Raw genomic sequence first — 22906 nt, forward strand, 5'->3', positions numbered from 1 at the left:
TAAGCTTCTGTGCTTGGGGTCAGGGGGGAGGCTGTTCCCTGTCCTTGAAGTGAGATTTTAGAAGTGACCGGAATCATGGCCACAGTCCAGAACACTAAGCCACACTGCTTTCTTTCTTTCTTCCTTTTTTTTCTTGGCATGCTTTCTGCATAGTTCTTTAAATTCTTTAGGAAGGAGATCTGAAGGGGAGACCATCTTTCTCTCCTCCTGTGCAGTAGGGGCAGTGGGAGCTGGGGACCAGTGGCCCTGAACGTGCTGTCTGCCCTCTTTCTCCTGCACGTGCCCACCAGGAAGGGGGGTTTGGAGCAGACAGCAGCCCAGACCCCAAGCCCACCCGGGCTAAGAGCGACAAGCCGAGTGTGGCGCCACGCAGGGTTTGTCTCAATGGATGTCGGCCTCTCTTGTTGGACGGGAGGGACAAACAGGCAGCTGAGGGGACCGCCATTCCTGGCCACTATTTCCAAACTTAATAATCAAGTGAGAAAAGAAAATCCACTTGCTCTAAGAGGAAGTGACAGAATGGGGGGGGGCTTGGGGTCAGGAAAGCAGCTTGTGACAGTGACTATGCGTCTACCTGTCCCTTCCCCCAGCACGTGGGGTGCTCAGCTACTACTAGTGACACCAGTGAGGGGCCCAGGGCTCTGCCACCCCTCTGTTCGGTCTTCAATCTGGTTCTCTTCCCCTTCTGTGATAAACACAAATCACACCAAGTGCAGCTCAAGGGAACCTCTGTCCCGTATCAAGGGGCCCTCTCAAAAGAGCAAAGGCTCCTCGCTTTCTAAAACAACAGGAAGCAACCTAAGCCTGGTGGCATCACGACAGTATGGCCTTCCTGAAGTCTACTCTTGGGCTGACACCTGTCACCGTCTCCTCACACGATGTGACCGAGACCTGGCGTGACACAGGCCAAGCATGGCTGAGAACCTGCACCAGGGCCCCCTCCCAGCTGTTCTGCACTTTCCAGGAAAGATACTTCCAAACTCATTGCATACAGCGTGCACCCCACATTTCAGCTCCAGAAACGACTTCAATCACCAATCATGGAATTTGGCTTCAAATGTGGCTTTCTAAATGCAAATGACTGAGCATCGCACAGCGCACAGAGTTAATCGTAACTCTTCGTGCTCACGTTGCAGGTCCCAAATTCAGGTAAGCGACTCCTCCCTGCAACATCCTAGTTTCTTTCTTTCTTATGCTGTGCGGACATGCATGCTCCCATGATACTCGTTAGTAAGGAACAGCCTAATAGACCTCTGGAGAGATGCCTCAGTTTTCCCAAATACTGTTTATAATATTCGTGCCACTGTCCTTCTGAAGGAGGGAGGGACACGTATTCAACTCAGGTGACACCTGCTTCTTAACTGGGTCTGTTGTCACTTTAAAGACTTTTCTAGGCTTGTTCCAGATTTTGAAGAGTGACAGTTTGATTTTTCAGCCCGTGTGGCAGATGCCAAGCAGGATTTCCGCATGTGGGGACAGGTAGACCGGCTGCCTGTCTTCCCAGATGCTCTGACACGCCTGTGCTGCCGTCCTTGGGGGCTGCTGAGTCTGATACCACTATGTGTGTGTGTGCGTGTGCGTGTGTGTGTGTATGCGTGTCGGGCACAGCTGGGGCATCGCTGAACATTCCGCCTGGACACAGGCAAAGGTGTGGAAGTGACAATCAAGGCTTGACCAACTGGACTCCCTCGACTGGCCAACTGTAGAGTCAAAGGGCGAGAGGACGGTAGCTGGGAATCGCTGGGCCGCCAGGAAGACCCGCTGGGACCCCTGCGGTGGCTCAGGGCTGACTGGGGGACTCAGACTCGGGGCCGTGGGTGGACGTGAGGGGCCGAGGGACGGCTCCTGCAGAGCTGGCACTTGGAGCCTCCTTGGAAGGAGGTTTGCCCTGGGTGGCACGTGGCCCTCGCTCCCTCCTGCACTCCTCCCCACCACCAGGGATGACCTAGTTTGCCCAGGACAACCCCGGTTTTAGTACTAGAAGTCCCACATCTGGGAAATCCTTCGGTCCCAGGCACACAGGGGCAGGCGGTCACCCTAGCGCCACCAGTCTCAGGTTTTAGACAGCTTCAAGCGTTCCTGATGCCCTGGCTGAGGCCATCGCTGGCCATATCTGTGGTGGCCAGCGCCCCGCTCGCCCGCCAGGCCACCTCTCCTTCCCACCACAGTCAGATGCCTGTCCAAGGCCACCTCCCTCCTGACCCTCTGAAAACATCCATCTAAGAATCAGGTAAAAATGTGCAGAAACAGCTCGTGTGTGTCGGAGGCCATTGTAAGCATAAGGTTAGAAATGTATTTTTTTAAAAAACAGAGAGGAGAGAGAGAGAGAGATTCATTTTAAAACTGCATAGCTGAGATCAGAGCTCTCGTCTGCCACCTCTCATGAGAAACGAGGGTCGTGCGTGGGTTCACTGGACACACAACGGCAGCTTGCTCCTTCTGGACGGGAGGCTCGCGCGTCTCTGCCCTACGGATGTGTCACAGCAAGGCTGGCCTGTGACGCTTAGCCTCGGGTCCCGGGGGAGTGGCTTCTCTGTTTCCGGATGGCAAGAGGCCCCTCTGGTCTCCGGTTGGCCTGGGGTCTGCTGGCCCAGGGGCAGGATGGGGCTGCAGTGTCTCCCCCCAAAGCCACCCTGGAGAGAACCCAGCTCTGCAGACCTGCCGGGCTGGCTGCTCGGAGCTCCCGTCCCCAGGAAGGGAGGAGGAGAGAAGGAATGGAAGTAAAGTGCACTCTTAAGCCTTGGAGACGGATTCTGGATTCTCTTATTAGAATTTTTAAAAATACCTTTAAATTCCCCTTGGAGGAAAAAAAGAAAATCTCTTATAGGTTAACATAAAACCACTAGGAAAGAGCAAAAGAGATAGATCATGTAACTGAGAGATATAGTCAAAAGGACATACGTCTTAAAATGAAAAAAAAAAACCAAAAACCCTAATGCACAATATTTACCAGTATTTAAATAATCCAGTTGAAACCATTTTTTTGTTTTTGTCGTCAATGAAAAAATACACCGTAGGCGGTTACCTAAGCCGAGAAGAGAGGAAACGGCGCGCCGGGGCGAGGGGTCAGAGGTCGTCCGGACACAGCTTCGCCAGGCGCGCATGCGCAGCGCCGGCCCCCCGCCAGGCCGGCCCCCCTGGAGTCAGCACGGTTTGTGCGGAATGAACACTTCAGAATTGCAGTAGAAAATATGGCCATAAAAAAAACTTCTGTCTTCCAGTCCGATGCAGGGAGGTGCACCATGCAAGATGGGGGCTGGCGGGAGGGGCGCCCCGGCCCCGGCCCCCACCTCCAGAGCCAGTCACTTGCTTCCCGTGTGCACTGTCGTCACAGTGGTGGGCCTGGGTCTCCGCTCCGCTCCGACTCCTGAGACCCCTGACGAAGAGGAAATGAAACTACAGAGCGTGGAAGGGGCCAGGCCTGCGGGGGGCGGGGAGGGGGGACAGCAGACACGGCGGGGTTCAGAGCTCCAGAAGCAAGTTCTCGCCCCTCCTCCCCACCAACAGGGCATCAGCTGGGCTGGGTGTGTGTGGGGGGGCTCAACTTTTACCCAGGTGACTCTACGTGGGAACCTACCTACGGGAAGACCTTCGCAATGTGTGCAAAATGCTTTACTCTCAGACCCAACGCTCCTCTCCTCTCTTGATTATAACTGATTTGTATTTGAAAACCACGTGGCCCTGAGCACTTACTATGGACGAGGCGCCGGGCTGGCTGTTGAATACACACTGCCACTATAAGCATTGCTCGTGTCTCACAACAGCTCTGTGCAGCAGGCATTTTAAGAACGAAGGAAGATTCTGACACCCCGTTCTGACGCCTGGCTGGCGTGCTGTCTGGCTGAGAAGCATTTTGTGACGCAGGGCACTTTGAAATAAGGACGTGCATCTATTGCTGCGGGAACTCAGCAGTCCCCTGGGCTGGGAAAGTTCCCAGGCGGATGTGAGGACACGGGAAGGCCCTGGCGTGGCTGCGATGGCTGCGGCTGGCCCTCCAGCGAGGGCCCCCAGGGCTGTGCATGCTCGAACACAGCGAGACCCATAAAATAAATTCCTAAGATGGACTTGGCTGTCAAGGTCATTGTTTGAATCTTTAAAGAAACGATCAATCGCGGGGCTCCCTTTGAGCAGAGGGTGGAAAGGAGTCACGCTGGAATGTGAGTGTGGATCGGGCCAGGAAGGCTACGTGCAGAGTTCTTGGGGAAATGTAAGGGCAGGGTGGTCCCAAAGGACATTTAGATAAATGCACAGAGTAGGGAAGTGGGAGAGAGAAATGAGGAAGGCCTAAGTGTGCCCATGGGATAGAACAGCCCATGCAAAGATGAAGGATGATGCAATACTGTTACCATCACTTTTTTTTTTTTTTGCTAAGCCAATGTACGTTGCATAAACAAGTTCAAATTATTATCATCCTCATCATTGAAAAAATATGTATTCAAAGTCAGTGACATCAGGCCATCCTTCCTCTATCCTGAGAGTGACCCCACAGTGAGAGACAAATCAGAGGCAAGGAGACAGATCACAAATTGTCTGGGCATGGTGGCTCAAGCCTGTAATCCTAGCACTCTGGGAGGCCGAGGCGGGAAGATTGCATGAGCTCAGGAGTTCGAGACCAGCCTGAGCAAGAGCAAGACCTGTCTCTACTATAAATAAGAAGAAATTAGCCAAACAACTAAAAACAGAAAAAATTAGCCGGGCACATTGGTGCGTGCCTGTAGTCCCAGCTACTCGGGAGGCTGAGGCAGGAGGATCGCTTGAGCCCAGGAGTTTGAGGTTGCTGTGAGCTAGGCAGATGCCACAGCACTCTGAGACCCTGTCTCAAAAAAATAAAATAAAATAAAATAATAAAGATTAAAAAAAAGCGTCTGGGTCTCTATCCAGGCAAAGGCTGTGTGTAACGTGAGCCACGATTTCTCATCTACAGATGGAAATAGTGATACCCAGCATCGTGTGAGTGTTAAACGATACTATTTTCTAAAATGTCCTAGGGTGGCTGTGTGAATGGGATGGAAGTATCGAAAGTGCCGGGCAAACAGTAGGTACTCAGCAAGTGACTGATCCTCCTCCCCGCTCTGCCCCGGACGTGTCTGCGACCCAGCTAAAGAATTCTGCTTTTGCTACATACGCACAATCTTTTTGGCTGGCCCGACTGAGGTTGCTGGCGACACTTGCATTCGAACTGTCCAGGCTGCTGCCGAGATGTAGTTTTCTCATATGTCTCACGACAGCTGTGGCATTGAACGCTTGCTGAAATTTAAGAAAGGAAAAAAAGCAGACAAAATATTCCAGCTAATTAGAAAAGACTCTGGCTGTGTCCCGTCCTGTCATTTATCCTGTTACCCTGGGCATTTCAAACTTCTTAAGTCATTCTCCTGACACTCTGGAAAGAAAAGTGACATTGCCCTTTCTTTTAAAAGTACACTGATGTGTAACACCCCCTCCCCATCAAAACACATTTTGGAGATTTAAAATAGTTTTCTTCTCATATCATATACACATAGCAGACACGTGAAATAATTCTCTAAATTTTAAGTGACTTTTGGAAAAAGACATATATAATATATATGACATATATAATAGACATATATCTTTTATATGTCTTATAATATCTTACATATGTCTATTACATATAATATCTTATATATAAGACATATATATAATGAAGACATATTATAATACCTTAAAATATATCATTTAAAAATAGTTATTTTCCCATTGTTGGTACTTTTGTCTTAAATATCATTTCCTTTGAATAAAGCAGGCCTGTGGAATTAATTTTGTTTCTTACTGTCTCTCTCATTGTTGGCTCTCAGAACAAAACAGCAGGCTCATAATTCCCCACGCTGATTAGAACATTATTAGAGTTTGGGGAATTAATGCATGATCACAAAGACTATATGGTTTAAATCCATCAATTTTTTTACCAGGAAATATTGGTGAGTTCAACTCAGGTTTCCTGGCGTTTTCCCCCCTTCATATCACTTTTATAAAAGTCAATTATTCAGGCCGGGCTCACGCCTGTAATCCTAGCACTCTGAGAGGCTGAGGCAGGAGGATCGCTCAATTTCAGGAGTTCAAAACCAGCCTGAGCAAGAGTGAGACCCTGTCTCTACTAAAAATAGAAAGAAATTAATTGGGCAACTAAAAATATATAGAAAAAATTAGCCGGGCATGGTGGCGCATGCCTGTAGTCCCAGCTATTTGGAAGGCTGAAGCAGGAGGATCACTTGAGCCCAGGAGTTTGAGGTTGCTGTGAGTTAGGCTGACCCCATAGCACTCTAGCCAGGGCAACAGAGTGATACTCTGTCTCAAAAAAAAAAAAAAAAAAAAAGTCAATTATTCAAAGTTCTAGCAAAGTGAATAAATACAAAAGGGATTATGTTGCTTAAGAAATAGCAAATTAGTGAGAGTTGTCATGACTTGACATGTACATGACAGAGGGGCAACGATTAATCACTCACTCTGTCCCTCTCACGCATGACACTCCCTCTAAGTCTTAATTATTATTGGTTAAAACCGGCAAAATCATTCTGGTGAGGTTCTGGGGAATTTTGTCCCAACTCAGGTGACTGTAACCTTTAGCAGTGAGAAATGCTCCAACTGCAGAATGAGCGGCACGAGAGCGGCCACATTCACTGGGCATTCGACACACTCAAGACTTACTCTCCATTTGCTTTTGGCGAAGTTCTTCCGGATCTGGGCGCTGACGGACTCGTGGATGTTTTTGTTGAGGGCGGTGTCACCAGCAATCCTGAAACAGAGGCAGACATGCTTCTTTGAGATGGTTTCTTCGGTGCTTTGATGGAGGCTGGTCGGGCAGAGGGTGGCCACTGCCCTGCCAGCTGCACGGGCCACCACCTGGCCCTTCCCCAAGCCCACACATTCCACCACCATGACCCCCAAGTCCTACCTGCCTTCTACACTGTGTTTCCTCCCCTGGATCCGCCACCACCCTCCGGGCTGGCCTCATCACCTGGCTCTCTTTTTCTCTTTTGACCGAATTCCTGTACCATTGGAATCCATGACACCTCCCACGATGACTCCCAGGACCTCCGTGCCATCAACCCCACTCACATCCTGGGACTCTCAGATCCCTCCTGGCTCCAGCCCTGCTGAGCTAAGCCCTGTGTGTGATGCTCTGCTCGACAACACCTGCTCCGTGCTCAATCCTGCCTGTGCGCCTGCTGCCCCTGCATTTTCTAGAAAGTTCTCAGAGCTTTGAGGACCATGTTCACTCTGCACTCAACTGGGCCCTCGACAGCCCTGGGAAATCCTTTCTTAGCTCTTGCTTGTTCCTGAACCTTCTCCGATTAGCAGGGCGGAACTCTGCTGTGCTCATCAGCCCTCTCTGTAGAGTCCTCCGCACCCTACTCTTCGCTCCCTCTGCTGTCTCTTTCTTGGGTCTTAACGTCTCCCCCCTCTGTCAGCTCCCAATCTCTAGGCTTGGAATTACCTGGAGGTCACTCACAGCTCTTGCTACCCACACACATGCCCTTCTGGATGGCAGCATCCTCCCTGCCCTGTCCCTCTCTCTCTGTCCCCCAACCACCGTGTTCTGCTCTCAGCGTTTTCTGGACTTTAATCCCTCCGTCTTCCTTTAGCACTGAACTATTAAATTCTGGGATGGTATCTGATGCCTACAATCAGACAGGTATTGATTGATGCCAAGGTCTGGCTGGGAGGCGACTGGTAAGTGAGGGACCTTTCCCAGACCCCAATGCTCTGGGGACAAAGCAGCCCTGGACACCACTGACTGCTGCTTTCAGCTGCCTTGAGAGATGAAAGGAACAAGCTCAGGGCTTATTCGGACAAGAAAGCATCCTACCCACCCAGACTCCCCCTCCGGAACTGCAAACATGGTTCATAGCCTAGGCCAGGGGTCCTCAAACTTTTTAAACAGGGGGCCATTCACTGTCCCTCAGACTGTTGGAGGGCCGTTGGAGAGTGGGGCGCACATTCCACGCATGCGCACTGTGGGCCCGGGACGGGTCGGCGGCAAAAACACCTGTCGGGCCAGGTAAATGTCCTTGGTGGGCCGCATGTGGCTCATGAGCCGTAGTTTGAGGATGTCTGGCCTGGACGTTAAGTCTGTGCGGGGCAGGCCTGGCTTAGAATCCAGGCTGATACTCCCAGCTAAGAGCAACTTCCACCTAAATGCACTCCTCTTCCCTCCCAGCAGTGCCGGAAACACAGCCAAGAGGACTCTCAGAAAGTCACCCCAGTGAAATGGGTTTCCAGCTCCAACCAATGTCAACTGCCCCCTCCTCCCAGACACCCACTGAAACAGAGATGAGATATGTGAATGGGCAAATCCGCCTGAAACCAGAGTCAGGAGGTTAGGGCGCTGGGGACATCTTCACGCAGCTTTTTCTCCTAGACAGCCCACGAGAGGGTTTCCTCCTAGACCATGTTTTTTAAGCTACGTCCTCAGAAAAGGATGCCAGTTCCAACTTGTCAGTGGCCAGCTGTTTCTTGGAAACGACAGGGCGGTAGGAGTGGTAGGAAGGGTGGGATTCCTGGGGCCGAGCACTGCTGCAAAGAGGGGCCGAGTGCCAAGCAAACAGGCTGGTTGGAGGTGGGGCCCAGGGGGACTCTGGGCCTCGGGTTCCACCTGCCAGTCCGCAGCGTGGTCTCAGACACTTGGAGCCTGGGGCCTGTCGCCTGCGCTCTGCTTCCCACGCCATCTCTGCGGGTTCGTGCGGGCCCAGATGGAAGGAAAATGCAAGCTTTTGATTATTTTAGGAAGGTTTCCTGCTCATTGCCATAGCCCCAGGCTGTGCTACGGCTGGCTGGGAGTCCAGCTGTGCAGAAGATGGCCCAACGGCTCCTTGTTAGGCCACCTTCTTTCAGGGGAGGGTGCTGCCACCTGGGGCCACGATAGCACAACATGGTCCTCCTCAAATGGGCACCGCAGTGACAACAGTCGCTGCTGCTCACGTAAGCTAGGACGTTTACAATGACCACGCAGGACCCTGACACTAGCTTCGGCATCATTTGCCCACAAGACCAGAGGCATGGAATCTTAAAACTGGAAGGGACCTTAGTGGTCACCTAGATTGTCCTAGAAATTAACCAATATTTCTGATACAGCAGAATTTCCTTATACATCTGTAGACACACATGTGTGTGTAAAGTGATGGGTGTACATGTTTTATCCATGTCTCTCTTGCTGTCTTGTTTTAATATTTACATGGACTGGCCGGGCATGGTGGCTCACGCCTATAATCCTAGCACTCTGGGAGGCCGAGGCAGGAGGATCACTCAAGGTTAGGAGTTTGAAACCAGCCTGAGCAAGAGTGAGACCCTGTCTCTACTAAAAATAGAAAGAAATTAATTGGCCAACTAAAAATGTATATAGAAAAAATTAGCTGGGCATGGTGGCGCATGCCTGTAGTCCCAGCTACTCAGGAGGCTGAGGCAGAAGGATTGCTTGAGCCCAGGAGTTTGAGGTTGCTGTGATCCAGGCTGATGCCACGGCACTTTAGCCTGGGCAACACAGTGAGACTTTGTCTCAAAAAAAAAAATCTACATGGACAATAAAGATGGTATTTACAGAACCATACCATTCGTGGCCTGTCTTGCTATCCTTGTCTGCACACAGATCATCAAACTCATCTCTCCCTGCGGCTGGTGTTTTTGTTTCCTATGTGGTCTACTCTACATCCACCACTCTGGCTCTGCATTTTTCTAGCCACTTGCTTAAGACAGGTTTGGGGATGCTTGGCGTGAATCCCAGACAGTGCTTGCTGGACTCCCGGGCTGCCCCCCAATTCCTATGGCCGACTGGAGCCCAGAAGAGGGGAGGGGGGTCTCAGTGAACATTCCGGAGTATGATGGTTAATTTTATGGTAAACTTGGCTAGGCCATTGGTACTCAGAGATTTTTGGCCAAATGCTAGTTTAGATAATGTCGTGGAAGCATTTTTTAGATGTGATTAACATTTTAATCAGTTGGAGCCCTAAGAGAAGACGAAGAGAAAACGCGGTCTCCAGACTGTCTTCGGACTCAAGCTGCAACATCAGCTCTTGATGGGTCTCCAGACAGCCCTGCGGACTTTTGGACTCTGCAGCCCCCAGAATCATGCGAATCAATACCTTAATTCCTTAAAATAAATTAACCCCTCTCTCTCAGTCTCTCTGTCTTGCTCATCCCTGTAGGTTGCTTGCCAATGCTGTTCCCATAAGCTAGCAAGTTTCTAACAATAGCATAGGATGCCGACACTAGCTTCCGTCTTATTCACCTGCAAAACCAGACATGGATGCTCAGAACAACTGCCCTGGACAGATGGGCTCCTCTGAGGTGCTGCCCTGTAACAGCCATCGGTCAGCAGCCTGGGGGGCCTGGCCACGCACTGCCGAGAGGAAGCCAAGCCTCAGGTGAAAGGTGCTTGGGAACCTCTGGTGAGAGGGCTGCCTGCTTTCTGCAAGGAGAGCTCGGGAAAGAGCCCTCTCCTGTCCGAGGGGTCTGTTTTGAGGCTCAGGGAAGGCGCTTGTGGTTTCTGAGGCCTCGCTAGCCCTGGGTGGTCTTGGTTAAGTTGGACACACAGGCGAGGAATGACAGATGACACTCCCCGGTGTGCTGAGAACACACATGCAGAGTGGGGACGTGGGGAAGCTCACTCTGCTGTAGGAATAGCTCCACTTCCTGCCGGCTCCCGGTGGAGCCTGCGTTCTCCTTTGCCCGGGCGATTTTGCATAAAAGAGACAAATATGTCATGAACGCAGGCAAGTGGGGAGTTGCAGCGATGCTTGGGACAAACGCATTTGTTTTTGTCATTTTCCAGTGTTTGACTTTCTGGAAGTCTTGAGATGCACAATAAAAATACAAAGCATGGGGAAATAATCACCTCTCAAATCAAGCCCTTTGCCGCTACAGCCCACAGACTCGTACACAGCCTGCGAACTCTGAGCTTTTCCAGCTGACACCACAGGCTCCTGGATCATTCGGCAGAGCGCACACCATAGAGCTCTGTGTGCAAGGACCTGGGACCTCTAGCCTCCAGCCCGGTGTGCCGAGGCTGAGCTCACTCTCTGCCCTGAAGCCTGCTCCTCCTCCCAGCACAATCATGTCCCCAGTCCCTTCAGCTGGAACTTGGGAATAATCTGCAACCCCTTACCAGCACTCTGCCCAATGCCTGTGGCTTCTCAGCACGAGTGTGGCTCATTGTCCTCTGCACCCCTCCCATCCCTGTCCTGTTGCCAGCCAGGCCACCATCACCCTCCTCGGGGCCAGCCTCCTCCCACCTCTGCACTGCACCTTCCTGCCACCCTCCTCCATCCCCTATCCCACCACTCGCCCTCTCTCCTGTGGCCAGATCGGGATTCCTAAAATCAAATCTGGTCACCCTGCTTCAAACCTGCCAAGAGCCCCACTGCCCAAAGGGAAAAGCACAAATCCCTTAGTACAGCAATAAAATAATGGCCACTTGCACACGTGTCGGGGGCCAGGCACTCGTCTTCGTTACATGGAGGCTGTATGTTGCTGCTATTCATGATCTTGATTCTGCAAGGTGGTCCCCAGGGCTAAGGAGCTCGTGCACAGGGTAGTAAGCGGTGAAGCTGGGCCTCAGAGTGGAGCAGGCCTGGCTGGAACCTGCCAGTTCCTGTATTCCTTTCTACCCTCCCCTCTTGCCTTTGTTTCCTTTGTCTGCTCTTCCTCCAGAAAACCAGGTACTGGTGGCTCCAGGACTAGACGTACAGTTGCAACCCTAGCCCCATGGCCCCGGCTGCTTGCCCTGCCTGAAGTGCCACTGTCCCCTCCCTGCCGGCCTGGGGGCAGCTTCTCATGGTACATGACTCACGGGCATCGTGTTCTGCTGAGCCCACCTCACCCCACTTCCAGGCCCCTCAGTAAGACTGATCCCTCCCTTCTCTGGTTTGTCCTATTGGCCAAAGTGACTAATTAAAAATGTCAAGATGATGCACAATCCCAACTGACTACTTTTCCAGAACATTCTTTCCTTCTGCCCCTAACCCTTTCCTTTCTTCCTCTTTTCCTCTCTCTCAGCATGGTGGTGAAGGGTGAGGAGCATCATTTTGGAATCAGTTCTGGCTGTACTCCTGGCTCTGTCATTAGCTAGCTGTGCAGTCGTGGCTAAGTTACTACCTCTTCTATTCCCTTAGCTCTGAAGTGAAGATGAAACCTATCTCATAGGGTTATTAGAAAGAAAAAAGCAGACAGTACATTCAAGCAATTAGCTTAGTGCCTGGAACACAACAGAGATGGAAAAAGTGATGCGTATTACCCATTAAGATGCTGTGAAACTGGATCATGACACTACCTGTGAGCAGGTCCCCTCTGGAAGACCAACCTGCATGTGATACCCTAGAGGAGATGCCATAGAACACAGTTGGCTGAACAGGAGATGGCTTTCTAGAGTGCTTCCTAAAAGAATTTTAGGAAGGTTCTATGTATTTATTTTCATTATTATATTGAGTATTTTACTACTCTTGGCATTTGTTTTAAAACAGATGCTCCTAGTGCTTTAATAAAAAGAGCTACAATTAGTTGAGCATCTATTATGTACCAGACATCGAGCTAAACCCTTGCAGGCACTATCTCCGTGATTTCTCAGGTCAACTCTGTAAATTAGGTGCTGTTATTCTCAATGTAACAAACACCTAAAGCTCAGAAAAGTCAAGTATAGGCCCAACGTCACAGCTAGCTGACAGTACAGCTGGGTTCTAACTGCTGAAAATGTGAAAAAAGCTATTAATCATTCCCTCTAGAACTGAAGAAACACTAATTCGAAAAGCATCTTCAAGGGAAAAAAATAGGCAACTTCAATTAACTAAACTACTGAGTAGTAAACTCAAGGAATAAAACTCCAGTCTTATAATGCCTCCTTGGGCAATTACTTTAGATAAAAATGATCCTTAAACACTTTCTGCAAAGCCATGGAGCAATAGCTGTCTTTTGCACCCTGACTTCTCACAAGTGCATTCAGAAGATCGTGTCCCCAAGGCACGAAAGAGTTCAAACATTGGCTTGGGGACAGAAACACAGACACCAGCCAGAACAAGATGAAACTGACACCCGTGTGCATTTCATAAACAAGAACCGCCCACAAAGAGTTGACTCTGGGAGGCATTAGACGACACAGTCCTAGTGATTTCTCTTACCATGGGTGCCGCGCCGCCTGCTCACAGGTGTATCTTTTGTTTGGATCTTTTTCCATCAGATTCCGAATGAAGTCTTTTGCTGTTCAAAGAGAAGACACATCGGAAGGGGTCACTTCGTGGCTGGAGATGCGGCAATATGATACATCACCGTGTCGCTGGGAGTGTCGTGTACAGCATGAAAGGTAAGAGACCAGCCCTCCAAGGTCCCTCCTACTGTACCTTGGACACAAAAGGCACCAGCACTTGGGGAAAAAGAAGGCCAGGGCTGGTGCCGTCTAAGGGTGATCTGGTCAATGAGGGGGCAGCGTGGCCAGGCCCAGGGCCCAAGTCCCCAGCTCCAGGGCCCTTGTCTCTAGCTGCTAGTGACACTTTTGGTTCAGAGAAGAACGTACCTTTGTAATCATGTGGCTCTAATTAGTTCCCCACTGCCTTAGAGAGCAGTTTTGGTGACATCCTCTCTGTGTGTTTAGATGTGGCTGATCCAAGTAAACCCACGGAGCTTCCTGCTAAGCCCGGAGGCTCTGTGGATACCGAGTCCTCAGGGAGCACCACGTGCGGCCCACGCAGACTACTACAGACCACTGCTGGAGCACCCAGATTGGGATGTGGCCAGGACATGTGGAGGAGTGACTCCCCACCCCACAGCCTGGCCCAGTGAGCCAGATGACTCAAGCTTGTCCTCTGCTTTGCAAAAATGTAAAACCCAAATACAGAGCTCATGAAGCTTCCTTGAGCACTGTTATGAACTGTGTGCTATGAGTGTGTGGGCACGCGCACATGTACCCCGAAAGGTCAAATGTGGAAATCCTAACCCCCATGTGATGGCATTTGGAGGTGGGGACTTTAGGAGATGATCAGGTCATGAGGGTGGAACCCTCAGGAATGGGGTTAGTGCCTTTATAAAAGAGACCCGAGAGAGCTCTCTGGCCCCCTTTTGCCTTGTGAGGACACGGTGACAAGATGCTGTCTGTGAACTAGGCAAAGGGCCCTCATCAGATACTAAATACGCCAGCGCCTTTATCTTGGACTTCCCAGCCTCTAGAACCGTGAGAAATGAATGCTGGCTGTTTAAGCTGCCCAGTCTACGGTATTTTGTTATGTAACAGCCAAAATGGACCAAGGCAGGAGCCTCGGGACCTCTCTGAGCCCCCAAGGGACCCCTGGGCCTTTCAGGGGCAGGTGGTCTGGGTGCAAGTGTCGCGCCTGCTGGGGGCTGCACGTGGGAGACCTACCAGAGTCAGAGATGTCATCCCAGTAGGGCGAGTCAAACTCGTATTCTGCCTTCAGGATCTGTTCAAAGAGCTTGGAGTCATTTTCATCATAAAAAGGAGGGTAGCCACAGAGCCTGGAAGACAAGATGGTATAAGATCTGACACGCCTGCATATCTGGTGTGGTGGTTTGACACTCTGCCTGGAAGGTAGAGACATTATCAATCGGATAAAGGAAAACTGCATGATGTGTGCTGTAAATGTAATCTCAGCAACGGGAACCCATATTTAGTGGGCACAGGTGGTGCAGACGTAAAATCATGACTTAATAAATAGCAAAAGGGTTAATTCAGGCAATATCAAATGCAAATACCTATTATTTAAGTCCACCTGACCTCTTTGTATGTTATCAACCACAGAGTCCAAAACACTCGAAAAACCCACCAGATAGCGTTCTGTGCATAAATGTTATTGATCTTATTGTCTGTAATCCTGGCCCCAACAGATGATGGGTTGGTGGAAAAATCAAAAAATATGTATGTTTAGTATACATTTCAGGGCCTTTCCAGATTCTTTTTTTTTTTTTTTTTTTTTTTGAGACAGAGTCTCACTCTGTTGCCCCAGCTAGAGATGCCCCAGCTAGAGTTGCCCCAGCTGATGTCGTGGCATCAGCCTAGCTCACAGCAATCTCAAACTCCTAAATTCAAGCAATCCTCCTGCCTCAGCCTCCCGAGTAGCTGGGACTACAGGCACACACCACCATGCCCAGCTAATTTTTTCTATTTTTGGTAGAGATGGGGTCTCGCTCTTGCTCAGGCTGGTTTCGAACTCCTGACCTTGGGCCATCCACCTGCCTCAGCCTCCCAGAGTGCTAGGATTACAGGCGTGAGCCACCGAGCGCATCCCCAGGTTCATTTTATTTAAGAAATTATCAGAGGAAGATAATGAAATGTTATAATCTTAAATTCCCAGTTGGCAAAAGTCACCCCAACCTGCACATTGTCACCCAAGCACATCCAGATTAGGCAAATGGAGGGCTGTGGTTCTGCCCACGAACGTGCCGTGAGTGCCAGCGTGGTTGACACACATCATAAGTCTGCAGTATCACAACACCATCCATTTTTACACGGAACCATTTCAAAGTTGATTTTTAGAAAGATTGTATTAGGATGCTGGTACAAGTAATACATAATTTATACCTCTCGTGGGACAACAGTCACCTGGCAAACATAAGAATAGAGATTTTGATTAAATACAACTACAATTTGTGCTATCAAATCTTGGATTCTCATTCCAGTTCTGCTATCAGTTCTGATGCCACCTTTAACATTAGATGGCCACAGATATGTTTTTTGGGAACCAAAATTTCCTTATCTGAAAATGTGGAGGATATGGCTCCATGGGAGCCATATGGCTCAGCCAGGAGCGGTAGCTCACGTGTGTAATCCTAGCACTCTGGGAGGCTGAAGTGGGTGGATCGCTCAAGGTCAGGAGTTCGAAACCAGCCAGAGCAAGAGTGAGACCCCGTCTCTACTAAAAATAGAAAGAAATTAATTTTTCAACTAAAACTATATAGAAAAAATTAGCTGGGCATGGTGGCACATGCCTATAATCCCAGCTACTAGGGAGGCTGAGGCAGAAGGATTGCTTGAGCCCAGGAGTTGGAGGTTGCTGTGAGCTGGGCTGATGCCATGGCACTCTAGCCTGGGCGACAGAGTAATACTCTTTCTCAAAAAAAAAAAAAAAAAATGCTGTGGCTCTACAACTCAGTCTGGCTAGAAAAGACCTAGAATAGGCTTTGGGGCCTGCGTGTGGAGGGGCGGGCCCTGGCTGGGATGGGACAGCTACAGAGAGGTGGGATTGAGGCCATAGCTGTAAGTGGCCACAGAGCAGGGGATGGCAGTGCTTGAATCCCGAAGGCCAGGTGCAAAGCAGATGGCGCAGAACTCGCTTCTGGGGCCTCCACAACAACGACCCAAACAAGCTCTGAACAGCCCACTACTGCTCAACACCCAGCTACCACCAGAGACCAGGTTAATGAGAACAATTAGCAGGAATCAGCAGACTGCCGGGGATGAGGCTGTTTGCAAGTAAGAAATGCAATAAAGGCCAGAAACACGGCCTTGGTACGGCCGTGCTCCTGCCACGGGACACGTATCACCGGCAGCCACTGTGCAGGGGAACAATGATGACAATTTTAAAGGCTGTGAGACATCCAAGTGGGCCCACAGATTCAAAATCATCTATCTCCATGAGGTTGTTTTAGGAGCCGAGAGCCCAGAAAATTGCATTTTAAAATATTTGCTGCTTTTGGCGAAATGAACAGGGGCCAGTGCTTCTGAACCCACCAGGCAATACTTCCCGCCGCCCAAGGAAACCCCGCAGCCGGGGGACGCGCATGTGAATTTCTCCCGTAATGAGGATTTGGGCGAAATGAAATGTGCATGTTAGGAAAAGCAGACAGAGCAAAATGTTAGTTTGTCTTGGTGAAAACTACACTTGAGATATGTGAGGTTTTTGTTTATTTACAACCGCATGTGTTTTTATTTTATGGTCTGGCTTTCCTTGCAAGGAAAAAATTCTTTAAGAAAATTCCGAGGAAGACTGATTCTTCTTGTGCCAATTTTCTTAATGTATATTCCAGTCTCTTCTGGTCTTGGTTCTTTTCTGTTTTTTGCCTTTTTTTTTTTTTAATAGAATACCGTGTTTACGCGGCTGTCTAAAGGACAGGAGACAAGGAAACGGATCTAGCTTGGAGCCTAATGTAAGTTAAAATTAAGAAAGAAGATTTAAAAATAAGGATTGCAAAGTTAACAGAAGGGCAAAGAGAAGTTGTGAAATCTTCCTGAGATCTAGCAATTTTGCAGGGAGCTCCCTGTCATTAGCAGGTGTTTGTGGAAGTCACCTTCGGGGAGAAGTAATCAACCCATGCAGAAGGTGGGGCTTCCGTGACCACAGTGCTGCCTATTTGCACTTGGAGTCCCAGTGCAGGAATGTTCCAGAACTGGGACTTATATTACATATCAAACCTTTGAAATAATCCACATATTATGTCCCTGCGGGGACTCAAAGACAATAAAGCCATTCCCAATTTTTCTAGGCCTCAAAGCTTATGGTTCAGAATAACATCTGAATTCCCCATCCCGGGGACTGTCACACCCAAAACGGGCGACCCCGTTCCAAAAGCCTCTTCCTCACCTCCACCCAGCCTCGCCTCTCTTCCAGTTGCCATTTCATTGGACTGTGGCACAAGTATGCAAATATACTTCTAGATTCTAGTTTGTTTTTTCAGTTCAGCCTCAGTTGAGCATTAGTTTGGGGTCAGGAACTCCTCTGAGAGCTTTGCTGCAGTATCTCACTTAAACCGCACTCCCCGACGGGGTAAGAGTCTAGAATCTTCCATGGCCCCTTTAGAGACACTCTCCCCTCTGCTCTGTGCCCCTGGAGGCTGATCTATGCAGATGGATGAATGAGAACGGATGAACGAGCAGCAGTGGACTCTCTGACGTTGTCAGGGCTCAGCGGAGAGGGGGAAGGAGGGAAAACTGAGGACAGGGGTCTTCTGCCCTGGCCCCTCTCATCCGGCTCTTGGCCTGGTTACACCGCCTGGCTGGAGGCTGCCGCTCCTCTTCCGGACTCTGATTCTGGTGGCCTCCGTCCTCCCCTCGTGTGCAGAGGGCTTTCCAGCTCAGCTGCGACGGAGTCTGCACCTCGGAGCACAGGCCTCGCACCTCCCCCATGTGGAAGGCAAACACGCGGACGTGCAGCGGCATCAGGGCCTGGGCCACTCTGTGACTCCAGGCCTGCGTTCTTAACTGGCCTGCCCTTGTGGCCAGAATGCTCTGTGGGCCAAGGCACCTAAAATGCCAGCCTTGGGCGTCGCCACATTCCGTAAAGGAGAAGGTTTTCCGAGAAGGGGAAAGGCTTTTAAAATAAATGAATGTGAAAATTGGCCCTGGCCAATCGCGGCTGATTGGGCGGCGCAGTTTTCCTTGGACACTGAAACGCCACAGTAGCACAAAAGCCCCATCAGGAGGCCCAGTGTGTTCACATGGCCATTATCCCACAGCAAGCCACACTCTTCCTGCTCATTTGTCCCTGGCCATGTATCCGATCCTCATGACAACAATGTCCTCTAAAAGGATTTCTAAATAATGATCGGAGAATCATGCAGCACTTGTCTCTCTGTGCCTGGCTTATGTATGCACTTAGCATAATGCACTAAAGGTCACACTGTTGCATGCTGCAGAATTTTCGTCTTGTTTTAAGGCTGAACAGTATTCCCTGGTAATGCGGATGCCACATTTTCTTTTTTTTTTTTTTTTTTTTCATGGAACATCACAGAACTGAAACCACATTTTCTTTATTGTCATCTGCCCACGGACATTTAGGTTGTTTCCACCTCTTGGCCATTGCTATGAACACAGGAGTGCTGATAACTCTTTGAGATCCTGATTCCAATTCTTTCGCAATTGCTAGATTATGTGATAATTCTATTTTTATTTTTATGAGGAACCTCCACGCTATTTTCCATGGTGGCTACACCATCGCATGCCCGACGACATCTGTCTTTTGTGTTTCTGGTTTCTCAAAACATACCTATGGGCAACAGGCGTATGAAGAAGTGCTCAGAGTCACTAATCATCAGGGAAATGCAAATCAAAACCACAGTGAGATACCACTTGCCACCTGTTAGGGTGGCTACTGTCAGGCAGTGTTTGTGACAGTATTTCCATGTGGGTCTTATAATCCTTCAAGGTCCTTGTTTTTAATCAGCCACATACACATATGCACTTAGTGCCTTAGGCATACCTAGCATTCATTCATTTGTCAAGTATTTACTTTGTACCTACTAAATACCAGATACCAGGCTTGATACCTAAGTAAGAACCACTTCCTGCCTTTAAGAGCTTAGTCAAGTGCACGAGAGAGGCACATACCAGATAATAAAGACAAGCAGCAGCAATGACAAGAGATCTGCAGAGGTGACCACGGTGCACAGAGCATGGGCACCCACACCATGTGGCTTTGGGAAACTGCCCACTCTGGGAAGTGGCTCTGGGCAGTTCCTTGTGGGTGGGGTGAGTGAGGGGAGGGCAGGTAAGCCACTTCAGGGCGACCCACGAGGCAGCCAGATGCCAGTGGATCTCACCTGGCATGGACTGAAGACTGCCAGGGCTGGAAAGAAGTACTTTCCAAAGTAGGGGGAATTGCACAGTGGCAGTTTTATTCTGGGGGCCAGAAGTCATCCTTTTGTCTGACCTCTCATTTAGGGCCCCGGGAAAGTGAGTCCCAGAGAGATGAAGAGATGGTTTCAAGGCCACAGCCAGGGATAGACCTAAACACCTGCCCAGGGCTCTGAGCTAGAAAAACAAAAACCACCTTAATCCAATCGCACAAGTGTTCATTCACGGAGCACCAACCCTGGGGAAAATGCTGATTAACCACAGCAAATGAGACAGGCCCGGGTCTTGCCCCTCAGAGTTATGCAGTCCAGTCCAGGACGAGCAGAATGTTTGCTTTTCTACACATCAGAGACACCAACCATGGTGACTGTCCTGTAAAAGTTAAAAACAACAGTCACCATCTAGGGAGCAGCTCCTGTGTGCCAGGCACTGGGCTATGCAACTTCCATATATTATCTCATTTAATGCATATTTCTGAGCTAAATTTTCCAATCTATGATTTCCAGATGAGGGAAGAAATTAGGGAACTTGTTCATACCTAACGGGCAGCACGGAATTTTAATTCTATTTGTCCAACTCCAGAGCCAAGTCATAGTAGCTTTTAGGATATACACCTGGAGTGTCACTGCAAAGATGGGGAAACACCACACACGTTCTCTTTCTCGACCTGCCTCTGAAGTCAGTGTCGTGATTTTTACGTATTACACACTTGGAAACAGCCAGAGACAAGGCCCTGTGACCTGCCAAAGAAATAAAAAACAGCTCAGAGTCCTCGCAGTTCTAAAATCGATGCCTAATGTCCTGCCCAGTCTGCCTTACCGAAGACAGATGGGAGCAGGGCCAGCACCATTACGGCCCTGTCTGTGCAGAGAGGCGTGGAGAAAAATGAACCCGCGTCTGCATTGAACCAAATTCCAATAGGACTGTGTCAAACAGCCTTTGTTCTGTGCTGTGCTCCCCTGCAAAGCTCCAGGGGACACAGGAGAAATGAGTCCCCTGTGTCAGGACCTTGTAGAGCTCCAAGGGACCGGGCAGAGATCAGGAATGCTTCCTTGACCATGGGGGAGATGGCGGGGGGAGGATCGAGAAATAAAGTTAGACACGAGTGAATTTTCTAAGCATCTGTGAAATGCGCTACTCAAGTGCTGAGACGGATTTTAAATATTTGATATAAAAATACTTTAAAGCAACAGTCCACGCTGACAACTGAATAATCATCAGTCACCCGAGAATTCTCCACTGTCGTCTAGTCAGGCAAAAAGACTCCAAAGGAAAACCGAGAGGTGAGTTTTCAAGGAAAGGTCTGTGCTGTTCCCACTCTGTTTTCAGAAAGGTTGTGCGGGATGGTTCCTCAGCCAGGGATGCAGAGGGAAGGAGACACAGATGCAAAGCCTGGCTCCACCAAGCACTGGCCGAGTGACACCGGAGGAAGTGATTCCCTCTCCCTGAGTCCAGTTTAATTTCTGAGTGAAGATGACAATGCCCACCTTATAGAGACAGTGTAACATATAGCATGTATACTATGTAGTGCTATATACAGCGTATAACGCTCATCAATAGAGGACGCAGACATGGATACAGGCAGATGATAGACAATGATGATGGTGAAAATAAATAGATACAGACAGACAGACAGACAGATGGAAGGATGGACGGATGGTGGAGACGTAACAGCTGAATAGCCACATTCCAGCCACATAGTGATCAGTAAATGACGGTTCTCACACCCTCCTTCCCTGCTCCTCTTTCCCATCCCACCAACTGCATTGAATGCCCGGCAGGTTTCTGCAGCAGAAACACTCTAGGGCAGGAGGTGGCTGCTCGCCATCAGGAAGACTGAGGACCCCGTTCAGTGTCCCATGCTGTAACCTTGACATTGAAGCAACATACTTTAAATCTTGTGCAGAACTATCCACTAAAGGCTATGCATCCTGACCTCACCTCTGAACTGCTACACAGAGAGGGGGACAGACACCACCCCTAGTCACTAAGTTGGGCGCTATGTTATGAACATGAAGACAGAAGGTAGCAGACCTACTTCCAAACTTTGATCTTTGTGTGCTGATGTTTCCGAGCACTTAGTCAAGGAGCCCTGGATTCTAAGAATAACTCAGGCCTTCTTTTTTTTTTTTTTTTTTTAATGCCGGGACCCGACTGAACGCCTAACTCAGGCCTTCCTGAGAAGGCTTACGCAAAGGCTTATTTGTAAAGGAAGAATGTTTGTATGCAATCAGGCCAGGGTGCAATAAATTGATTAAAACAACAAACCTCCACGCATACTACTCCCCAAGTTTCAGAAAGCCCACCCAGGCCCAGTGGGTCTCAGAAAAACAGCAAAATCATGCAAGTCCGGAGGTCCCTGCTCTGGGCACTAACGGGTGTCCACCGGGCAGTCGCCATCTGCCCTCTGTCTTGACGCTTGGCAGGTATGCAATGAGTGCCTACTGAATGAATGAATGGGGCCTGAATCAAGGAATCCAAGCTGTACTCATCTTACTCTGGATATGACAAATCTTTAAAAATAACAAAATAAAGCAAAGCTTTTAAAGCTGGTGCATCTTTTGTACTTATTTGGCAGGCTTCCTTAGAGATCACAGCAGTTTTCTGCATATTATTTGGATTTATAGAATACAATGATCAAGGAGACCTGAATCGTTACAAAAATGTAATCCAGTTCTTTTGGCAACAGTCTATTTGATTATCTGCATTGCCAGAGCTTTCCTCCTTGCAAACTGAGAAGGAGCAGGCTGGGGAAACCAGGAACGGTTCACATATTAAAACCACGTGCAGAGCGATGCCAGCAAAGCGCTGTTGATGAAGATGCAATGGACAAACCACATTGCTCCCTGAGGTTTAGATAATGCCTTGAACGCTGAGAACGAGTAAGCAGATTAGGGAAAGATTTAGGGGAGAAAGGGAAGGGGACACCAGAGAGGAAAGAGGAAACACATTCCTTAGACGGTTGGTGCATGACTGGAGCTGAGGATGGGGGCTTGGGAGCAGGGGGGAGGAAGAACAAACCTTCCCAAAGTGTGAGAAGGGAGCAGCGCAACCCACGTGGGGCTGACATTTCGATTCCTGCATTAGCCCCTCGGACACCACCGCGAGAGCCCAGAGCCGGGGCATCAGCAGAGGGACCGAGCCTCCTTCCGAAGGGCGAGACGCGTCTGCAAGGAGTTGGGACGAAGCCGCTCCAGGCTCAGCTCGTGCTCAGTGCGACACAGGGACAGAGCAGACGGGTGAGCTCCCACGGGTAGTGGATCTCACACCAAAGCGCGAGGGTGCAGACGTCAGTCTGGAGGTGATTAGCGCCAGGCACGCACCGATGGTGCGGAAACCGTGACTTCCAAGTGAGATTTCTCATCTAGACTTGGCTTTCTTGGCAGTTAG

At 49.6% G+C, this 22906-nt stretch overlaps 1 protein-coding gene across 4 annotated transcripts in view; it reads right to left on the reverse strand.

The window, feature by feature from the left end:
* Window positions 1-2955: 2955 nt before the first annotated feature.
* The window catches only part of CAMK1D (calcium/calmodulin dependent protein kinase ID), a 294151-nt gene continuing 274200 nt past the window's right edge, over window positions 2956-22906 (reverse strand). The window contains exons 7-11 of one of the 4 annotated variants that reach the window (XM_012765698.3): window positions 14354-14466; window positions 13122-13200; window positions 6664-6751; window positions 5126-5247; window positions 2956-3376 (exon numbers count right to left, since the gene is read on the reverse strand). In XM_012765698.3, the coding sequence (XP_012621152.1) occupies window positions 3172-3376; window positions 5126-5247; window positions 6664-6751; window positions 13122-13200; window positions 14354-14466 (607 nt within the window). In that variant the 3' untranslated portion in view covers window positions 2956-3171. Of the gene's footprint in view, window positions 3422-5125; window positions 5248-6663; window positions 6752-13121; window positions 13201-14353; window positions 14467-22906 lie in introns of all 4 variants that reach the window. The other 3 variants (XM_075997484.1, XM_012765700.3, XM_075997485.1) reach the window with 3 other exon arrangements.

This window comes from Microcebus murinus, chromosome 25 (genome assembly GCF_040939455.1).
Source record: "Microcebus murinus isolate Inina chromosome 25, M.murinus_Inina_mat1.0, whole genome shotgun sequence".
NCBI lineage: Eukaryota > Metazoa > Chordata > Mammalia > Primates > Cheirogaleidae > Microcebus > Microcebus murinus.